The 17,600-nt window shown below is 43.8% G+C and overlaps 1 protein-coding gene and 1 long non-coding RNA gene across 2 annotated transcripts in view; both read right to left on the reverse strand.

Moving 5' to 3' along the window:
* LOC139345627 (uncharacterized) overlaps positions 1 to 17,600 on the reverse strand; it is an 86,408-nt gene that overhangs the window by 29,836 nt on the left and 38,972 nt on the right. The window lies entirely within an intron of this gene.
* Positions 1 to 17,600, reverse strand: part of LOC139345626 (solute carrier family 45 member 4) — a 50,975-nt gene that overhangs the window by 27,922 nt on the left and 5,453 nt on the right. Inside the window, exon 3 of the mRNA XM_070984370.1 lies at positions 3,186 to 4,453. Within this exon, the coding sequence (XP_070840471.1) occupies positions 3,186 to 3,492 (307 nt within the window). The 5' untranslated portion in view covers positions 3,493 to 4,453. The remainder of the gene's footprint in view (positions 1 to 3,185; positions 4,454 to 17,600) is intronic.

Genomic DNA, 17,600 nt, shown 5'->3' on the forward strand with positions numbered 1-17,600 from the left:
AGAATCTTCACAAAAAGGCCCGTGAGCTGAAACTGGAACAGACCCTGAAAACATGGTTGGTTCCTCCATCAAAACAGCATTTTTTGCTAAAGTTAGACCAGTTTTGGTTGATTTACATGACAGATTCCTGCTTTTTTCCTCTCTCTCTCTCTGCATATCTCACTGGTTTGAAAAGGGTGATGATGTGATTGGTCCAATAAGTCTCTCTCTATGTCTCTGCCGTCAGGGAAAAAGCCTGCATCCGAGTATGAGTGACTGCTGCCAGGAGCTCAGAGACAGAACAGAAACGAGCTCAGCACGCACTCCACACAAGACCTTGTAAGGTAGAAGTTCCTTCTCCTTTCTCTGGGTTGTGTAAATATGGGCTCCTTGACCAAACTGTGTCCTCTGCACACACACACACTGGCACACACACTCTCTCTTTCTCTGACCCCAGTGTTGTGGTGGGTCACACACACACACACACACACACACACACACACACACACACACACACACACACACACACACACACACACACACACACACACACACACACAATGGTTTCACTCAGGGCGAGCCAACCAGCCAGCTTACCAGCTATCCAGCTAATTCCAGTAGCTACAGTCAGTCTCCACAGCGCATGGAGCATTAACCACATGGGGGGGGGGGGGGGGGGTCGATATTTGTTATCCCAGAACTTGGACCTCTGCCCACAGAGTTAGAGGAGGGGGGTTGTTTTCATCTCACTTTGCCTGTTTGTTTGTCTGTTACAATCTGCACAAAACCAACCTTTGTGGAACAGTTGGTCATGATTGGGTGGAGGTGGGGAGGGGGTGGGGGAAATGCACATATGAAGATATAAAACTTCCAAATGGACAAAGGAGACAAAATCCAACCCTGTGAGCTGATCATGAATGCAGCGCATGGTAGACACACAAAGCTAGCAACCAGCTGGTGAACATTTCTGGGGCATTTAGTTGCTAAAGAGATAGATATTTCCCTCAGGCGCTGCTAGAGACCATAAAGGAGCTAAAAGGAGAGAGATAATTAGACTTATGCTCCTCAGGTGGCCAGAAACACAACTCCAAATGAATGATAACTGTGTCTGCTTAATGTGTAGATAAGGAGCTGTTTGCTAACAAGTTCACCATATCAATGTATGTCAGTGTTGTGTTGCTCCACAACAAATGTGGTGCTGATTGACCTGTTAATGCTGCGATATTCATGCTTAACAATGGCTGCAATCTGTATGCATGCATCTCTGGTAACTGGTCACATTTCAGGCACAGTCACGTACAGTCAATGTGCATCTCCAAATGTACATGTAATTATAATGGAATTGAAAAACGGTGTACCGGCTGTCTTGACAGCTTCAGTGTGTTTTTGGAAGTCTGCCATCTACTGAGTGCACTCTACTTCATTTTCATTTGGATGGAAGGCAATCCTCTCTACCTATGATCAGCACAAAAGGTCAGACCGAACGGTGGTCAATTAGCCTGACACGACTGGATTAACTCTGCATATCAATGATGAATCACCGCCACACACCAGAGTCTCTGTCTGCCTTAGTTTCATTTATTTCAGTGGACTAATCTGTAGCAGTTGTGCCTCCCAGTGGTCCCAAAATCTTGTAAAAGGGGCTCAGATTCATCCCAGTCTACAAAAATAGGTTAAGGCAACTGAATCAGGGCTGAAAATAAAACAAAAACATGCAGCAACTCCCCTGGCCTGACATAATCACAGGAGACAAGTCTTAAATAGGGTTGCAGTAGGTACAATTTAAGATTATAGCGGTTGTTTTTATGAATCCCACCATTATTTTTCACACATTAGATCAGCATTTAGAGCACAGCACTCCTCTGCACTTGGCAGATTTCAGCATCGTGCTTTTAAAATAACAGAGAATTGGAAGCGAGAGTCTCAAAGCCCGCTTCCCTGTGGCGGCTCATCCTGGGTGAGCCAGCCAGGAGTCATGGTGGCCACAGAGCGACCTGCCACTCATGTCGCCTCGGTTATGTAAGCTAGGAGATCACACTACACCACCGAGGGGGGAAGGAGAGATTTAGGGAGAAAAGGAAGCAAGAGTCAGGGGAGGGGGAGGTTACATGGGAAGTGACTTTGAATTATAAACAAGGTTACGGCTGTTTCAGCCTTTTATTTCCCTCTATCTCCCTCCCTTCCTCACTCATGTCCTTCCCTCCCCCCTCTCCTCCTTCTCCCTCTTCACACCCTCTCCGTCGCCCCTCAGGGCTCCAGTGTACTCCAGACAAAATTGGACTTGGCAAAATCTCAAAGGCTGTCAAAGATGACGTTGGGTGCAAATGACAGTACATTCACTGCGTCTGGCTGCTTGTGCGTGTGTGCGTGCGTGTGTGTGTGTGTGTGTGTGTGTGTGTGTGTGTGTGTGTGTGTGTGTATTCTGTGGGTGCAAGCGAGCTAATCTCCTGGCAGATCCAGTGGAAGTCCATCTGAACAAGGTGAACAGGAGCTGGGACACATCTAGCAGCCAAGGTTTCTCCTTCAATGTCAGAACAACGTGAGGACAAACAAGTTCCCGATCACAGAGTCAGTTTACTTCTTATTCAGTGTTCACATCCTGGATAACAACTTCGTTCTTTTTTTCTTTTTTAAATAATAATAATAACATCATTATAGAATATCTGTGGCATCAGTTTTGGGCTCTGGCTTTTTACTATTTCTTGAAATTCTACAAGCTAAATAACTCATCAATCAATCAAAAGCTGACTACAAAAGTATTCAACAATAAGCGGTTGTAGCCCAGTAGCCATACACACATGTCTGAAACATTTGGAATAAGTGAAATATCTGAATCTTGACTCTACACAGGGTGGTGCTGTGTCACACACACAGACGCACACGCACACACTGTGTTAACCTGCTCATCTTCAGGACAAGCTCAGTTTTAGCAAACTGGTAAATCATCCAACATGTTTGCAGAAGATTTGACAAGAGCTGAAATGATTCGTCACTGGTCGGTGTAATAATTAGGAGTCTGCTGTGTGAGGCTGAAATGCTTTGCTTTGTTTCTGGAGGCTGTGTTTAGGTGGACAGCCAGGAGTAAATGAGCAGGTATCAGGAGACTTCTTCTGGCATTTATCACTTCAGAGGTGCTGGTTTCATGATGCATGTGTGCTTCCATACATACAGGACACAGCCGTGAATCTGTGAGTGTGGGCTCTCACCTATCTGCAGCAGCACGGGCGTCACCAGCGCCGTCTCCATGGCGTAACAGAACTCCCGGCCAAACATCACGGCCCCGTGCATCACCCATCTCTTCAGGGGGATGCCTTCGATCGACCCCTCGCTCGCTGACTCCTCCCCTCCTCGGCCTCCCCCTCCGTTCCCCGATCCATCCGTCTCACCCCCTGCTCCTCCTTTCTCCTCATCCGAGCCTGATGTCGCAGAGTTTTTGGCGCTAACCCCGCCCACCACAGATCCGACCTGCATAGCGTCAGCCTCTGTGTTCTGGGGAGGCATGGTGGAGGGCATGCAAGCGATGAGAAAACAAGCGCCCCTTCTAACACACTGACAAGTCTGAGAACAATTACTTGCAGCTACCAAAAAAATATATATATATATATTTACTTCCCTAACTACTTGTATCAAGGTACTTGTAGTTACTTTAAAACTAGCAGTGACTTCCCAGAAGTAACTTAAATACAATCTTTACAAGCTACAAACTGAAACCTGTTGTAGTAACGTGCTGGCTATAATATATTAAATTAATCACCAATTAACGGTGTAACAGATAGTGTCCAAGCATGCAAGGTGATAAAATCTATCTAAAACTGGGTCCAGCCGAAATCAAAAAGGCTACGGACACTAAATAACTGAGTAAAAACGGCAATCAGTTGTCCTCTAAACAAGTTGTCCTCCAAAAACACTGCAGCTCCAACACGTTTTAATCCTCCTTTGCTTCCCCCCAGAGTCGAAAAAAATAGTGGAACCGGCTTTCCAAAGGCTTGTAGAAAATCCCGAAAAATAACGGAAGCAGCTGAATTTTCAAAGGAAGAGTGAGCGGTACATTCCAAGAGGGAGTTTGTGCATTTGCTTCTTTCTGTGTGTGTCAGGTGTGTGTGTGTGTGTGTGTGTGTGTGTGTGTGTGTGTGTGTGTGTGTGTGTGTGTGTGTGTGTGTGTGTGTGTGTGTGTGTGTGTGTGTGTGTGTGTGTGTGTGTGTGTGAGGTGTGGGTCTGTTTATGGCTTTTTTGTCATTGAGGTTTTTTTTCCCCCTCTCTTTCTTACTGTCTATTACAAGATGTAAAAATCCATATAGAAGACCATTCGGTGAGTTCCAGAGTCATTTTGTGTTTAGAGGGCTGGGTGGAGGGCTGGATGAAGGAGTGGGTTGGGGCGAAGAAGAGGCCACGGGGGGAGGAGGGAGGAGGAGGTGGGCGGGTGGCGAAGGTGGGCGGAGCTCCTCTGAAAATCCCCATCGATTGGCTGATCAATCTGTGGGAAAACGCCGACGGGACGACAGCCAGCAGGTGAGCAAGCGCGGAGCCACAGCGCAGGCGTGCCATTGGTCAGGAGGACAGGTGACGGCGGAGATGGTTGAGAGGAGAGAGGGGAGAAAAAAAGAAGGTACACCAGAGTTAGAAACAGAAATTCAACTTTCACACGCAGAGCATGGGAGCTCTGCTTCATATAAACAAAAAGCAATAATGTGTTTTTGCTGTCATGTCATAGATTACATCAGGTGAGTCGACACGAACGTATGAAGAAGAGCAGCCTGCTCTTCAGCCTGCACCAACTGACCCATGAGGAAGAAGAAGAAGTAATGATGCCGCTTTTCTAAAGAGTTGATACACATTAATGCTGAGAAAGGACAACTTATAATGGGCTTCTATAGAAAACAATGTCTGTTAGTGTTCTGATGCACATCATATGTCGGCTGCCTTTTTTTTTTTAGCCCATAATTACTTTATTAATGCTGCCTGGGGAAGACTGCCAAGCTTGAAACACGTTGCAATGCAGAATATTTTCTAGTCCGAGCCTGTTTTTCATGCCATCAAGTGTCTGTATTTGTGCTCAGCATATTGTATCGATGTTCTCACTTTTCTGCATTAAGTGCCTCTTTTTTCTTCATCAGCAGCAGCACATCTAAGAAGCCTTTTAAGGTGCAAAGACTAAAGATGGTAGATGTACATTTCGGTTGCGTTTGCAGAAAGTATCCAAGTCGTGTGTGAAAAGGATGGTTCATCTCTTGTGGCATCTGTCCATGCAGAGTTTTGAAATTTTTGCCTTCACTAAAATACAATAGAGGTGAGCGGAAGACTATTTGCATTGTTCACAGCAGTGAAAGACATTTTAAAAAGCAAACAGCAACTTTCCAGAACGAGACAATGTCCAGTTTTCACTGGAATGACCCTTTACCTCATTAAAAAATTAAGGTGTGTAGAGAGAGAATCTGCTTTTTAGACTTCAAGCCTGTGAGCACCACAAACGAAATGTCCAATAACTCAAAACCCGGACAAAGTAAACCAAAACTGCCTGCATGACCAGACTCTGTGAGGCAAAGAGAGAAAACGAGTATTTATGTAATTTGGGGGAAACCGACCCACATGTGTTTAAATCTGTGAGTGCGAGTTGTTTGAGACTACCGACATGCTGATACCACAACTCAGACAGACCCACACACACTTACAAAGGGACACATACATGCGTTCTTGCCTATGAAAAGAGTCCATTTTAAACAGTGTAATTGGTTCGAGCGCATGACTCATCCTCGCAGACACTCGGACAGTCTTTGAAACTGGACGGGGAGGATGAAAGCACACAAACAGAGGGCTTGTGTGTGTGGAGAGAAGAAATGAGAGATATGTTAAGAGGAAAAAAGAGAAAAAAGAGAGAGAGAGAGAGAGAGAGAGAGGACAGTAAGGCATGAAGGCCTTTAGCCTCACAGAGAGAGAGACAATTTTGATTTCCCACACAGTTAAAGTCCAAAGTGTGTGTTTTTGTGTGCAGCGGGCCACTGGATTATAACCCATGGAGACTGCATGTTTCGTCACACCCAAATCACACACTAATGCTCGCCACGTGAACGACACGCACGCCATAACAGTGCTAAGACCCTCATCAAGCCTCTTAGGCAGAGATGGAGAAAGAAAACAAAAATGAGAGGGAGGGAGGAGGGCGGGAGAGAGGTGAGGAGAGGAAGGGTTTGAGCAGGTGGAGGGTGGGAGGAGGGACGGAGGAGAGTCGAGGCAGAGGAACAGAAGGACGGGGATGTAGAGAAGAGACAGACGGACAGATGGAGGAGGGCGGAGGTCGAAAATATTTGTCTCTCCGCCTGTTTCTTCCTGGTTCCTCTCTTCATCTCTCCTCTCCATTTTCAGCGCTCTCACATGTACTCATTAACATTCACGATGCACTCAAGATGGTCATGAATATTTCATCCTCAAATAACACACACACACACACACACACACACACACACACACACACACACACACACACACACACACACACACACACACACACACACACACACACACACACACACACACACACACACTCCCCACCTGACCTCACACACTGCAGCAGATTACATAACAGCCCCTCTCATTTACAGACACACACACGCAGCATATATAAATAACAAATATATGCTAATTATCTGCTAAAATTTGTTGAAATTAGAGGGCAACCACAGAGAGAACACCACAACCTCCACTGAACACGACGCCATGACACGAAATGTCACAACATATGAACAACAACAATAAAATGTTCAGATCCAGTCAACCAGACGTCTCCAGATATTTCTGCGTGATGGGAACACAAGTTGTGATTAAGTTGGGAATGACGGGAACATCATCAACAGGGTGGAGATGCTGAAATTATGGGCTCAGTTTGCAACGCCTTGTCAAATGGTACACACATTTACATGAAACAGCTGGGACTTATATGTAATTGGTAGTTAAAGAGTTTAAATTTGCAAAAGCACCAAAGTGATCCTGCGGCTATGAATGTATTTCCAACATTTAATGGGCCATAAACTTCAGTGTCGATCATTTCCACATCGTAATTAGGGCTGCAATTTAACATTATTTTCATGATCGATTCATCAATTTTGAAGAAAACGAAAAGCAGAGTAATTGTTTGGTCCATAAAATGCGGGAAAATGAACATCAATCACATTCAAACTGTTTTTCTGCTCACAAAAAAATAAAAGATTTTCAGGTTAATATGAGACAAACAAAAGCCTCACAGCTGAATTAAAGCTGGAACTGTGGCTGTTAAAAGCATGATGATTAATCCGCCTGAACTAGTTTCTGATTACGGAAATACTACTAGTACTACTACTAGTTTTGTAGTTTTTTGCCTGACGCTTGATTGACAGATGTCTCAATCAATCACATTCCACTGAGGTTTGCGGCTGCAGTAACTGGAAGCTTCAAAAACATCTCTTTAGGATTGTGCTGGTGACACACTGATGCTACGCCCGTGTGGTAGTACAATCTTTTCCCCACTATTACCACATGATTGGTTGTGGTCTTCTCACAAATTTCACTACACAACATAAAGCATCATCGGTGGTGAAGCATGCAGAGAGCGGATACCTGGGGCGTAATGAGCCAATGAAACGGCAAGAGCTGTCAGGGTGCAAACAAAGATGAAAGGCGGTGAATGCGTTTGAATACTTCAGCAAACACACGAGGAGTGATTCATTCATCTGATCTGACGGTGGAACATTTCAGCTGGGTCCGTGGGTTCAGATCTATTTTTGTGTGTGTCTAGAAGTGAGTCATGTCTATGTGATGTGGATCTGTGTTTACAATATGCAACTACAGCAGTGTGTGACTTTTAAAGAAGGACAATAACAGGTCAAAGTAAACAAGTGAAGGTGCTGTTATCCATCCATGCATCTCTTTCCCTCAGCTGACGGCACTATCTGGCCTGCATCTGTCAGACACACACACAAAGCAGTGAATGCTATCTGATTATAAGTCCCTGTACATGCAGAACCGGTCAGTTGTTCTGTTGCTTCTGTGTGTTTGTGCATGTGTGTGTCCGTAACATGAGATTAGGTTATATTGAATTTCAGCCCAGCTTTTCTGGGAGACAACGTAAACAACGTCCAGTCTCACGTGAGAAGGGAAGGTAGGGTGAGGGGACAGAAGAGATGAAGGGGAGGGAAAAGCAAGGGAAGGGATGAAAATAGGGGGGATGCAGGATGGTGGTAGGCTGAGAGAAGACAGGGCAGGCAGCTGGACATACAGACTTTATCCTCGGAGGGACGGAGAGAATAAAAAGGAGACACTGATAGAGGATGATAAACACGAGCAGGAGGGAGGGAAAGGAGATGCCTGTAAAGTCCAAGGTCACAGACAAATTGAGAGTCTGTCGTTTCCGGTGTCTCACAGATCCAACACACACACACACACACACTGAACACACATAACCCAGGCCTATTTTAGTGAGTGTTTATTCTTGTGCCACAGACCAGACTACCTGCGACGCCGGCATGAAATCAGGGCGAGCTCGGTCTTTGTCACTCCGTTTCTCTGCTTCTTCTTCTGCTGTCGCCCTGTCTCAGCCTCTCTTACATGTAACATGTGCAAGAGAACACAGACATGTTCCAAGTCCGCAGCAGGTCTGATCATGTATGAAGCACAGCGGCAACGTGCAAATACGAGGCGACGTGGGTTTTAAAATGCTTGGTATGTTCTCTGTGCTCTTGTGTAACTCTTCTGGCTACCCTATACCGTCGGTGAACTCATTTCTGCAGTGGGCTTCTCTGCTCGCCGCCATCTTGTCAGTTATCTAAAGCCAAGAAATGCTTATCTGGGCGATGGGGTGAGGCTGAGGAGGGAGGAGTGGCCACCACCACGGCCAAAGCCAACTACTTGACATATTTGTCAATCAAGGCAAAAGGGTCCAAAATAAAATGCTCTCTAACCTGTTCATACTGCCAGTTTGGCCAACCAACAATACAAAACCCAAATATACTCAGTCTAATATCATGGACGACTAAGAAAACTAACACATATTCATATAGTTTTCATTATTTTTGCACACTAAACCGCTAACTGTTGACTTGTTTAAGACCACTGAATGCTTACATGGCATCATAGTGGTGTGAACACCTGGAAAATATGTTAATGTTTAGTGCAAAAGCAGGAAGTTTGCCATATTGTTACAGCACAGTTGAAGTTAAAGGCGGGAGTTACATGGGAGATAGATGACCATACAACGTGCTTTGTGTCAACTCGGTCACAGAGGTTTGCATCCTGTTGCCAACCAACAGTTAACACTGGTTTCCTTTAACCTTGCCGTAGATCTTTGTTTCATTTTAACCAAAGCAGACCTCGACAGTTCCTTAGAAACAGCAGCCGACAACGTAAAGTACAACTCAAGGTGCACTTGCACTGGAACCGTACCGCATCTGAGGATTGTGATTATTTTCATGATGAATTCATGCAAAAAGGTCAAACATTTGCTGGTTTTAGCTTCTCAAATAAGCATTCTCTTCTCACTGATATACATCATTGTAAATTTAATATCTTTGGATGCAACAAGCAATGAGAATACACCTTGGGCTCTGGAGAAATTTAATGGGCATTTTTTATATGTTGTGACGTGTTAAAGACCAAATTCACTCATGAAAATAGCCCTTCATGTTTGTATATCAATCTGTGTGAATCTATTAGCGAGTCTTTGTGTCCATCAGCGTGCACCCGGACACCAGTTTGGGTGTCACATACCAGCGAGGCACGTGAACACTCCGCCAAAATGACGCACAACACTGACCCACACAGAGCTGCATATAGATTTCAAAGGCTGAAGATCTCAGGATCAAGTTCACATACTGTTTACCTACGGATGTTTGTTTCTGAGACCTGTGCGTGTGAGAGAGAGAAAAGGAAAGAAAGAGGGACTGACAGCGAATGAAAATAAAGAGAGGGGGATTTTCTTACCGTGAGAGAGACACTGGACTACAATTTTCCAAGCAATGATAGACAAGATGACCTGATCTGAGAGTGGTGCGATTTGGGAGGGAAATCCAAGAAATCCCTTCAGGTGGAACAGATAGGTTCACATCAGAGGCACAAAAGATCAGAAATAATGTAATCTGGTTTTATAAATTGCCGGTGGGAGCTATAAGATGTCAGGCCTCTATTAATGAGCATTTCTGTTCAGGTTGATGTAACAAGAAGCTGCTTTTCATTCACTCACGAGAGAGCGTTTAAACGTGTCGTTATTCATATTGTTTCTGAGTCTGATTAGATCAACTGGTATAGTGTGTATATCTATTTACAGGTGTACTGTATCTGCAGATTTACTGCAATATATCAGATTATGATTGTGCTTTCATCATGTGTAGCTGCTACTGACTTTTCTGCTCTTTTTTCCACATTTAATTATGTTTTTATGTGTGATGCATCCTGTCTTTATATATCCTTACATATGTACATATGTTTCTTTTTCTTTTTCTCTCTAATATAGATCTTTTAATATTACATATATGCATAGCTACTGTGCCACTGGATGTGAAAGCTAGCTCAAGTATGATGTTCTCAGCACAGACAGGAAGTCCAGGAGGCCATTTGATATCTGTCAAAATCACAGGCACACCTTTGTTGGCACACAAAGGATGTGGTTTTAAAGTTTTGTGCTTGCCTGTGTGTGTGTGTGTGTGTGTGTGTGTGTGTGTGTGTGTGTGTGTGTGTGTGTGTGTGTGTGTGTGTGTGCATGTCTATATGCGTGACATGACAAAAAATTCAGCTAAACTGAGACAGACTGACTGGAGTACAGAAGACAGTGCAGTCTTTAGTTGCACAGTCCTTCCCTGTGTCTTCCACACGTGCGCACATGCACGTACACACACAATTGGCAGCACAGAAGACAGTTTCAGGACATTTACACCCACAGAGAAGCATGTAAGCACACAGGCTGCCCTTCAAAGCAGCACATGCACACAAACGCTTGAACATTCCCATGCTGTTCGTGCCATTCCCATGAAAAATAACCATATTCCCAGCATTGGGAAGCAGATGGCAGGGATAAGCACCAGAAAAGAGAGAGAGAGGAGAGAGAGAGAGAGAGAGAGGGCAGGAGGGGAGGGGCGAGAGAGGTAAACAGAAACTGGATGAGTGCATTATGGTGCAGTGCTGCTGCAGTGCAGAGTACCAGGGGGGCGGCACATGTGTATCAACGTGCACTAGCGTCAATGACAAATCCCTTACTCATGATACAGAGCTTATATCACTATACTGGCTGGTATGAATATGACGTAATATACCTGCTGTTCACATCCATAGAGTCAGTCACAGTCATATCTGTGGACATGTCGAAACATTTGCATGAACCTCCCACTGACTTAGCTTTGTCCTTATGAGACCCCAACAGCTCCAAATTAATCTTCAATCTCAGCCTCACCTGAACCTCACAGCTGACAAAACAACTGAATGTCTTTGCTCACTTGAACGTTTGGTTGTGACAACAAATGACAAGAAGAGCACGACATTGTGCGTGAGTGTGAGTTCAGGTCGATTAGTCGCTTTACTGACAGGCTGATTGGGTTTAATGGGTCAATATGCCATAAAATAAGACTCAAGGTTTCTCCAACAGCAGAGCCTTTGAGGTTAGCTACATACAGCACATGGAGGGCAGTTTAACCACTTGATCCTCTCTTCATAAAATAGATAAGTCGTTATTTTCAATGGTTAGATCTAGTAAATTTAAGTAGACCTACTTCACCCGACTGAACAAGCCAGCGGGCAAGTTCAGTTTCAGCTTGTCAAACTACTTTGTTAACATTAAGCCACGTTTACTTCACGTTGTTCGACCTCCCAGTTGTAGATGTGGTCGTTTCCTACAGCTAAATCTTCCTCTTAGCTTAAAGGATATATAACCAACACATGGCAAAATGGTTGTAAAGCTGCCAATGCAGGCACATACATCTAAATAAACCCCCCCCAAAACTGTACAAATATGTAGCAAATAAAGGATAAATAGCCCATAAATTGGAGTCAAGTCCTCCAATACTGTGCAATTGTAGCATTAAACAATGCTAACAGCTAGCTTCTACTACAGACATCATGAATTACAGGTCATGTGTAAACCAAAACAGTAATTGTTAGCAAGCTGATAAATATTTTAACTAAGATTACTGAAGTGCAATACAAAATTTATCACATGTAACAGTGAGGAAATGAAATGACTGTTTTAAACCTCACCTAGCTTGGCCACTCTCCCTATGGGGTTATGGCAACTGTGGTGTTAGCAGGTCTGTCACCTGAAGCCTTCTGTGGGTCAAGAGGCCCAAAATGGGGTTCAGGTCTATTTCTGTGGTGCTACAAAACAGGCTCAAGACATATGTTAGCTATGCTAGCATAATGTTAGCAGGAGAGGACAGGAGAGGAGAGGACACTGCTGAGTGTTGTGTCAGCTAGCTTTGCAGCCATTAATAGCTCAATCATCCTTGTGTTTATTTTTAGCGCAGCTGACTAACAGGCTAGCTAGTTAACCTTAGCACTCTAACTGGCCCACATACGCACTGCATTCAGTTCACACCCACAGCAGCTAGCTAACTAACCTGTTTTACTTTAAAAAAAAAACAAAACAAAACAAAAAAAAACATCACAGACTCTTAGCTTTCTTCACCCTATTCGGTCTTTTAGCTAGTTAGCTAATGTTCCTGCTGCATCATACTTTCACAAGCTAAAGCAAAAATAGCATCTGTGCTAAAAGAAAAATGTATTTGCATTTTTATTCATGTGTAAGCAACAGCAGTGTGTCCAGAACACTGAAGGCCATACACACACTGTAACTTTAATCCACTGCCTGCTGATCTGAGCCTGTCTAGACAGTTGATGTCAATGTAGTGTCCAGTGTCTCATAAATTTAGTTTCATTTTTATCTAATCTGCTGAGCCAGACTATTTTTTGCAGAGCTATCATCATACCAAGTAAGTATCACAGACGTTTAATGTTGAGAAGCAGCGTTAACCCCTGCAGGTCTGCATGCTGCTGGAGGTTTTGACAAGCCGCTGACAGCGGCTTTGGCCTACTTCTGCACCGGAGTCACGTTACTGTCTGTGTCACCCTCACCACACACGTATGCACACATGCATGCACACACACACAGGACTGTAACTCACCACTTCAAACCTCATTTGTGCCCCCTCTGACTGCTTTACCCCCTACCCAACATCACATTACTAAGCCAACCACATGGGTGAGGGGAGGTTGGAGGGGTTTGTGTGTATGTCTGTTTGTGTGTGTGTGTCTGTATCCTCCCCCCTGAGGGATGGCCCCCCAAGGCCTTTGCTCACAAGGGAGCAGCAAGCCAAACAGGAGATAGAAAAAAAAAGAAAGCCTGCAGGGAGGTGATACAGATCTACATGATGTATCTCACTATTTGTGGGTGTTTTTAATTTTCTTCTCAGTCTTCATGGTGACCAAACACTGTCTGTCACACGCCGCTCTCCGATCAAAACAAAAACACAACCTTAAACATGCCTCCGAGTCACTTCAAACACACATATAACCCCCTCTGCGCACCGCATGAGCCGACGAAACATTACTGTGCTGACAAAAACTGGCGTTTTCACTCTGTAACAAACACACAGCGGGTTTGACAACGAGCCTAAACTATTAGAAGTGCCTGCACAAACCTGTTCAGGATTGTACGAGACCTAAAGATGGTTAAGTTTTAACCCCGCCTGCATGCCTAATGGAATATTCCACTGTTGAGCTGACATACACACACACAGACACACTCCTCATGCACACAAGCACATGCTTAGTGCTGATAAAGGCCAAATGAAATCAACGGCACCAAACGGCTTGACCTGCATCTCTCTCGCACACACGCGCACACACGCACACACGCACACACGCACACACACACACCTTTAGTTGTCAAAATCTGCAAAACAGCAGGTGCAAATAGATGCCAATTATCATGCAAACAAACTCGGCCTGCAGCAGTGCTGACGATGTACATAAATAAATCTTTGTATCATGATCGCAGTAACATTTTAATTAACTTTTTGGTGCAGCATTGCTCAAGCTTAGCATTGGCACTGCTTTAACCACAGGGGAACATGTTGTTCTCTACAATTTCCTGTTGTCAAGCTGGTGAAAACAAGACTCACGAATTAGAAATAAAAAAGCTATTATGTAAGAAGTTTTTATGATAGGACAAGAGATGAAAGTCAAGTTTTTCCCTTGTTTTGTCCTCCCCTCGAATGTCGTCTCTCAGTCAGAGCAGGACAGGAATGAGGATTGGCACATGGAACTAATTTAGGTTTGGGTACGATACAAACCGAACCCTGTCTAACAATCTCACCAAAGCTGTGGCTTAACACTGCTGCAAACATTGCCTATAAGCTGCACACTAGCGGTGTCTGTTTGAGCACTGGCAGCATGTCAGTAGATGTGCGCCAGCGGCACATTTGGCGAACTTAAATCGCACTCCATAAAAAAAAAAAAAAGAAGATGTTTTTAGCATGCATTGTAATGTGTAAACAGTCTCATAAAACTTTGATGAGAGAAAACAAACATAGCTGCTGCATGAATGATAACATTTGTGTAAATAACAACACAAACACTAAAATGTAACCTGAGCTCTGCAGCCATGACATGAGAAATGATCCGCTAATCACTGTGGTGAATAGTTCACCACTAACATTTTACCACCCACTGCTCTGCCAATTAGACACCGCGTCTTTGTAGTGTGAGTAGCTACACGAATATGAGCGTGTATTATATAGATATTGACAGATTAAGGTTTACATTTTTTCTGTCATTGTGGTCATTTTAAAAAAAGTAATAGAACAAAATTTAGTTTTAATCTGACACCAAATAAAACCAGAATCACTGAGACTTTTTATTATCAAATGCAGCTAATGTTAATTATGTAGTAGGGAGAGATGTTTGACATGATTTATGAGCTCAATGCACAACTAATAGACTACCTCTGAATGCATTACCATCAAATGATTGATGATGATGAGACAATATATTGATTCCCACAACAAGAGACTTAATATCAGTGAAATCAATGCTGAAGGTAGAGATCTGCCCACCCCTAATGCAGAGCAGACTATGGGAGCTGAAGCCTTAAAAATATGGTGCGTTCAATGTCATAAACCATCACAATTGGTCCATTTGTTGTTGTTAAGGAGCACCAACCAGGGAGCGTGTTCAAACAGGTTATTAGGTCTGCTATTTTGTTTTGCTGTCCAAATTCTGAATTATTACACCCTACAGGATGCAGCAGACTCAATTCCCAATCCTGCAATTTAATGTAAAAAGCAAAGAACTGGTGGTTTTTCACAACCAGCAACAACAAGCTATGCAGCATTCTACGTACTATGGCATTTCCTGTATGGTGTACTGTTAACGATTTTGGGCGTCGACACGTCAGTTACATCGAACATGGTGTGATGAGTAACAAGTGAGTTGGCGATATGTAATGACAGGTTAAGTCTAGAAACTCCCTTATTTGTGTAGCTCAGAGTCTGCAGCATTTTTCCTCCAATGCTTTTCAGCTGCAGTATTGGCGATGTGATGTTATGATTGAATCTGGCACCAGGCATGCTGCGGTGACTCATAATCATGCCTGACTTCACCAAATACTTCACCAAGACTCAGAAAAAACAACTTTCTCTGAGGATATAATCGTAAACATCTAAAAAAAACACGTGCTCACTGACACTAAGTACAAAAACAATCCAAACATCAGACTACAATAACTGGGCCACACGAAGGCGCAGAGCCGATTTAAAGCGTTTGATGGGGCGTTTAAACCAAACCGAAGAGCTTTAAAGTACAATGAGAGAGCACATTTTTATCTGTGGGAGGTCACAGTAAAACCTGTCACTCTGGCTGCACTCGATCCCACAGAGAGACAAAGAAGCAAAACAGGCGCACAAGACAAACAGAGAGGGAATATGAAAGAGGAACTAATGCTTCAGCGTACCTCTTTAGACACACAAACGCGGCTGCTGCTGCGTGATGTGGCTCAGCATTTAGTGTGCCGACTGCTGAGGGAGCGCAGACGGTCAACCTCATGTCTGTTTGACTGATACGTGACACTGAGCTGTGCAATAAAGCATCAGACTGCACGATCTGTCCGCTTCTGTGAAAATAGATCAACTTTTAATTGTAAAAATGCGTAAAAGGACGCCACATTCTTCTTCTGCAGCGGGCAAATCAGCTGGAAAGTGAACTTGTGTGTGTGTGAGTGCGTGTCCATTACCTTGAGTGCAGTATTACTGACAGAGTTAATGACATTACTGGCAAACGGCCAGTTAGCGTCTCTCCTCTTTCACCCCAGACACCCGACTACCTGTCTGTCTGCATGGCCCCTTTCAGACAATACAGGCGTAAAAATTCCAGTTTTACATGAACACATCTCGAGCTAAGAAAAAAATGTTTTGATAATTGATTTATCTATTAATTTCTAAGCATAAATGCCAAGAATTCCTTGCTCTCAGCGTCTCAACTGTGAATATTTGCTGAAAGTCTTTGGATTTTGAAGCGCTGTCACACAAAACAAGCAATTTGAAGCCGTAACCTTGGGCACTGAGAAACTGCGCAGGACATTCTTCACTTCCTCCTGACATTTTAATGATCGAGCAGTCGTTCAATCAAGTGATTAACATTTCTGAAACGTTTTCTAGACAGCTCAAATAAACAAATCTAAACAAAAGCTTTTGCTTTGCCAACAAAAGGCCAAACAAGATTGTGAAAGATCTTACGTGTGAAGTGACGTATGAACCAATCACAAGAGACCAGGAAGTGAAGATTTAAAAGCTGTTGCTTGACAGTATGGTTGGGAAATATGCTGATATACCGTTCACCTTTGGGCAGCACTGCAAATAACAGGACTTAATGACAATATTGTATTTCTGTATTTTTGTATCAGTGCAATGAAGAAGGTATTGACTTTACTGGATTAAAGAAATGTTACATTAAAAACTGCACTGCCCTGATATTATTCTTTGTCTTATTATTAACATTATGCTACAGAGAGCTGCCAAACACACAATAAAGCTTCAGCCAAGCCGCATGCTGTGGTAAAATATTGCTTTGCAGATTAACTTCCTGTACTGCCTGTTCTCAGGTGGCAGATTCCAAATATCCTGCAAGTATTACAGCTTTGTTTGTAACCCCGGCTGCCTGCCTAAAAGCACACGCAGTGTGTGTGTGTGTGTGTGTGTGTGTGTGTGTGTGTGCGCGCGCGCGCACGCGCGCCCCTGGCTGCAGATCACCAGTTTATTAAGCCTTGTTTTGACGTTAATTTGATTCTGACAAACTGCGTCATACTGACATAATATCAAAAGGCGTTGGTGTCCATATGCTGCCTTTCAGGCAATCAAAACATCAACACAATACTGCTGTTCAACATGCCAGGTGGGATATGTGGTGCACCGTATACAGCTACAGTTAAGCAGTAGAGCGATAGGTGCGTGGTGGGCTTCGCCCCACGGAGGCCTGAGGAGACGCACTGCACAAAGCAAATCTGACTCGCTGTCTGGCATCCAGTCTAATGGCCATCAGTTTGTCCTGAAACACTTTGTGCTCAGGGTGAGTCAGTGAAGATGGGAACAGTGATTTGGAGAAAACCCAAGAAGACGTCT

This window comes from Chaetodon trifascialis, chromosome 17 (assembly GCF_039877785.1).
Source record: "Chaetodon trifascialis isolate fChaTrf1 chromosome 17, fChaTrf1.hap1, whole genome shotgun sequence".
NCBI lineage: Eukaryota > Metazoa > Chordata > Actinopteri > Chaetodontiformes > Chaetodontidae > Chaetodon > Chaetodon trifascialis.